This window comes from Haplochromis burtoni, unplaced genomic scaffold, assembly GCF_018398535.1.
Source record: "Haplochromis burtoni strain Fernald_Lab_line unplaced genomic scaffold, NCSU_Asbu1 Contig_3224, whole genome shotgun sequence".
In the NCBI taxonomy this organism is placed as follows: Eukaryota; Metazoa; Chordata; class Actinopteri; order Cichliformes; family Cichlidae; genus Haplochromis; species Haplochromis burtoni.
Window position 1 is genome coordinate 2,948 of NW_024585585.1, and position 4,831 is coordinate 7,778.

Below are 4,831 nucleotides of genomic sequence, written 5' to 3' on the forward strand. Positions count from 1 at the left end.
ATTCCTTGCCATTATCTTACCAGTTCTGACAGTAAACTGGAGCTATGAGCTTTCCTCACATTAAGATTGCCTTCCATTTACCTGGGTGGGACATGCTCTTCTCCAGCTGCTTTAAAGATTCTCCTGTCAGCATGTTGATCTCATCCTTAAGGCGCCGCTGGCCATCTAAAGTAAGGTGCCAAAAACATGACTTCCTCTTGCCATCTCTGCACAGCTGGTTGCAAGTTTTGCGAAAACTGCTGTTGAAGCACAAGTTGTGTCGGATAGTGTTCTTCCAGCCGTCTGGAGCTGTCTGAAAAAATGGGAAGTGTTCTCTGGGAACAGGCAGAGAGTCACATCAGATAGTGCAGCAGTTTTATCCAGTTCAAACATAACTTAAATGAAAAGGGACCCATCTGATGTTTTGAAAGACTTAATCATGCCTGATCAGGTGTTTCATTTAGCATGCAAGGTGAAGTAACCTTGTGGGCAATTAGACAATCAAATCCTAACCTGGTGAAATTGTAAATCTGCTGGACTTTGAAGCTCCCTGTATGGCTGCTCTTGAGCGCCAAGGCAATGAGGATGCAGTAATTCACTGGTGGACGTGGCCAGCAGCCTGGTTTAAGAGGCTTATTTCCTGAGAGTAAATTTGAACCGCCAGAAAGTGAAAAACAAAAAACACACGACAACAGAGCACACAAACTACACGACACATAACAGAGAAACACTGAGAGCCTAGGGCATTTGCCCAATTATTCCAGAATATGTAGATGCAGTTTTATTGGGACTAAGGAAACTGTCTCTCCAAAAATGCCCATTTATACGCAGCCACGTCATTGACCTCGTCTCAGTTAAATTACATTTTACACCGAATCCTAATTTGTTTTAATTCATTAAATTCCTCCAAAACACTGTAGCTTTAATTGAAAATGTTCTCGTTTCAATTCATTTGGACAAAAGCCTGTCTGAGGAAAAAAGGGTCCTCAAGACTTCAAAAACGGCGAGTAATGAGCTGCCTGCATCCCACTGAAGGAAACTGGTTCAGGTCCAAGATATTGTTCTCACCCTGGGCTTTATGGTCCTCGCCTTACGTCTGCTCTTGACGGGTTGAGAGGAGTTGACATCATTCTTGACCTAATCATCAGTGATTGTCAGATTGACAGTTAACAGATACAGGTTGTTTCAATCATTACAGGATTTTTAAATCCAATGTTCTAAATGTGTATTTAAATAGATGTAAAAGATGTGGAGACTGAAATCACTTTTTGATTAGTTACACCAAATAATGAAAGACTGGGCCTGTGACCCATGTTTATTGGTCAATGGTAATGCATTTGGTCTTTAATGCCTTGGGATAGCCCATGAACACAAATGTTTAATCCTACGCTTACATGTCAAATCCAGAAAATAAATGAAGTGTTCATTGAGACTCTGCACAAACACTTAGCACTCTAACAAAGTAAGGTTGCCGCTGCAAACAGAAACAGGTGATGCATAATAGAGTGGCTGTGAGCGGTTAGTGTGTACCGTGTACTCAGAAGAAACTGATTGCACCAGCTCCCCCTGGAGAGGACCATCATGGCAGGAAAACACCTGGAGCTCTGCTGTCAGTGGACATTGGGTCTCCAGGAGCCTAGTTTGGCTTTCCTCAGCAGGTTCACACACAGGCCCCACGTCAGCATTAATCTCGTTGTACTGGATCGGGCAGGCAATGCTGGGATTCACCAGCAGCCACAGGTTTGGTTTCACAAAAGTATCTGATGCACAGAAATATTCAGTTTGCTACAGTGATCACTTAAGAATAATTTCTCCAACACATGAAGCCAGAAGCATAAAAATCAGAGGCAAGAGTGTCATGTGGATGCTCGTTTTCCAGATAAGACATTAAAAACCACATTCTTTGTAACAGTTTCCCTCCTTTCACAGTACACACACACTATAAATAAAATAAAATTGGAAAGCAGAGTGGTGGAGCAAAGTTTTGACAAGCAGGCATCTGCTGTGTTTGTCCGTCACTGTGCACTGGCCCGATAAAGGAAGGATGTAAATGCATACTGGTAGGCTACCAAAGCTGAGCATGCAACACTCAAGCACACACATACAGCACTGTGGCAAACACAAAGCACAAATAATTTCAGTACGGTAACAGAACTGCCTATCCTTGTGTATTAGAAGAAACTGGCATGCTTTTAGGTAGAAAATAAATAAAAGGATTTCAATAAAATCACACACTTCAGTGTGTAAAGCAGCCCAACGTGTGTCCTAAACTGACTGTTTGTCATTTCATTCAAACACTACACAAACCACATTTACAAAGGCAAACTAAGAAACAGAGTGATTGGAAGGAGTCATTCAGTGCTGAGTATGGGGTGGGACTCAATGCAGCTCACCTGATGTTTTATCGTACCAAATAAATTCATCTTTCCTTTTCGAGGTTCTTACAGAAGGCCTCTGGACCACATACTGATCACTCGCTTTGTCATCTGTCAGAGACACACAAACACACTAATACACACCGCTTCAGTGCTTCATGAGGCTTGATCTGCCCATCACTAGTCAAAACTGCTCATCCATATGACATGAATAAAGAGCAAACACTACTGAAGAAAAAAAAATTCCATCACCATGATATAACTGGTCAGTGGTTGTAGCCAGTTTCAGCTCCTTGTCCATATCCCAGTCAGTCAGACCAACAGAGCAATGCAGGTCAAAGAGTTGTGCTTTGGTTTTAAGCTGTAAGGTCATAGCTGAATGCATTTCAGTGGTTTGGTTCCTCTCCATGCAACAGAAGCTCTTAAATGTGGGGACCTGCAGACTGTCTATACAACAGCTGGAGCTAAACAGCCTAATTGGACACAATTAATCCTAACAGGATGCAGCCTGTGATGATTGGACACATTTAGGTCTACAGGTTGCAGAAATTTCAATTCAGGTGTAAAAAGTCAAAGTAAATAACACCTTCCAAAAACAGGATTCTCAATCTGAATCAATTAAACAGCATCACCTGTATTATACATATATATATACACACACACACGTATATATATATCACAATATATATGATAGATATAATATATATATATATTATATGTATTAGTCATACCCCACTTACCTGGTTTACCTCCTATCTCTCAGACCGCACTCAGTTTATCCAACTTAAATCCCATTCTTCAGCTCTCTATCCTGTTTCTGCTGGTGTGCCCCAGGGTTCAGTATTGGGGCCTCTTTTATTCATTATTTATATGCTTCCTCTTGGTTATATATTCCTCTTAACTCATTCACTGCCAGCCATTGGCAGTGAATGAGTTAAACCCATTGACTCATTCACTGCAATTGACGGCTATAGACATCAATGGCAGTGAATGAGTTAAATGCAGTTAGAGCGTAAAGATCACGACCAGCCAAAAAAAACCAAAACATGCATTTAAAGCTTCATGATTACAAGACTTTAAACGTTTAAAATTTGAACACGCACAAAAACTGGGAGTAGTTAAGCACTAAAGAAAGGAGCAACTAGAATAATGACAATAAAGAGAAACACTGAGAGCCTAGGGCATTTGCCCAATTATTCCAGAATATGTAGATGCAGTTTTATTGGGACTAAGGAAACTGTCTCTCCAAAAATGCCCATTTATACGCAGCCACGTCATTGACCTCGTCTCAGTTAAATTACATTTTACACCGAATCCTAATTTGTTTTAATTCATTAAATTCCTCCAAAACACTGTAGCTTTAATTGAAAATGTTCTCGTTTCAATTCATTTGGACAAAAGCCTGTCTGAGGAAAAAAGGGTTCTCAAGACTTCAAAAAACGGCAAGTAATGAGCTGCCTGCATCCCACTGAAGGAAACTGGTTCAGGTCTAAGATATTGTTCTCACCCTGGGCTTTATGGTCCTCGCCTTACGTCTGCTCTTGACGGGTTGAGAGGAGTTGACATCATTCTTGACCTAATCATCAGTGATTGTCAGATTGACAGTTAACAGATACAGGTTGTTTCAATCATTACAGGATTTTTAAATCCAATGTTCTAAATGTGTATTTAAATAGATGTAAAAGATGTGGAGACTGAAATCACTTTTTGATTAGTTACACCAAATAATGAAAGACTGGGCCTGTGACCCATGTTTATTGGTCAATGGTAATGCATTTGGTCTTTAATGCCTTGGGATAGCCCATGAACACAAATGTTTAATCCTACGCTTACATGTCAAATCCAGAAAATAAATGAAGTGTTCATTGAGACTCTGCACAAACACTTAGCACTCTAACAAAGTAAGGTTGCCGCTGCAAACAGAAACAGGTGATGCATAATAGAGTGGCTGTGAGCGGTTAGTGTGTACCGTGTACTCAGAAGAAACTGATTGCACCAGCTCCCCCTGGAGAGGACCATCATGGCAGGAAAACACCTGGCGCTCTGCTGTCAGTGGACATTGGGTCTCCAGGAGCCTAGTTTGGCTTTCCTCAGCAGGTTCACACACAGGCCCCACGTCAGCATTAATCTCGTTGTACTGGATCGGGCAGGCAATGCTGGGATTCACCAGCAGCCACAGGTTTGGTTTCACAAAAGTATCTGATGCACAGAAATATTCAGTTTGCTACAGTGATCACTTAAGAATAATTTCTCCAACACATGAAGCCAGAAGCATAAAAATCAGAGGCAAGAGTGTCATGTGGATGCTCGTTTTCCAGATAAGACATTAAAAACCACATTCTTTGTAACAGTTTCCCTCCTTTCACAGTACACACACACTATAAATAAAATAAAATTGGAAAGCAGAGTGGTGGAGCAAAGTTTTGACAAGCAGGCATCTGCTGTGTTTGTCCGTCACTGTGCACTGGCCCGATAAA

General features: G+C 41.2%; 1 protein-coding gene across 1 annotated transcript in view; it reads right to left on the reverse strand.

The window, feature by feature from the left end:
* Positions 1-2,778, reverse strand: part of foxr1 (forkhead box R1) — a 2,976-nt gene extending 198 nt beyond the window's left edge. The window contains exons 1-7 of the mRNA XM_042217844.1: positions 2,607-2,778; positions 2,373-2,465; positions 1,510-1,739; positions 1,048-1,116; positions 944-947; positions 493-619; positions 82-314 (exon numbers count right to left, since the gene is read on the reverse strand). Coding sequence (XP_042073778.1) covers positions 82-314; positions 493-619; positions 944-947; positions 1,048-1,116; positions 1,510-1,739; positions 2,373-2,465; positions 2,607-2,763 — 913 coding nt within the window. The 5' untranslated portion in view covers positions 2,764-2,778. The remainder of the gene's footprint in view (positions 1-81; positions 315-492; positions 620-943; positions 948-1,047; positions 1,117-1,509; positions 1,740-2,372; positions 2,466-2,606) is intronic.
* Between the last annotated feature and the right edge of the window lie 2,053 nt (positions 2,779-4,831).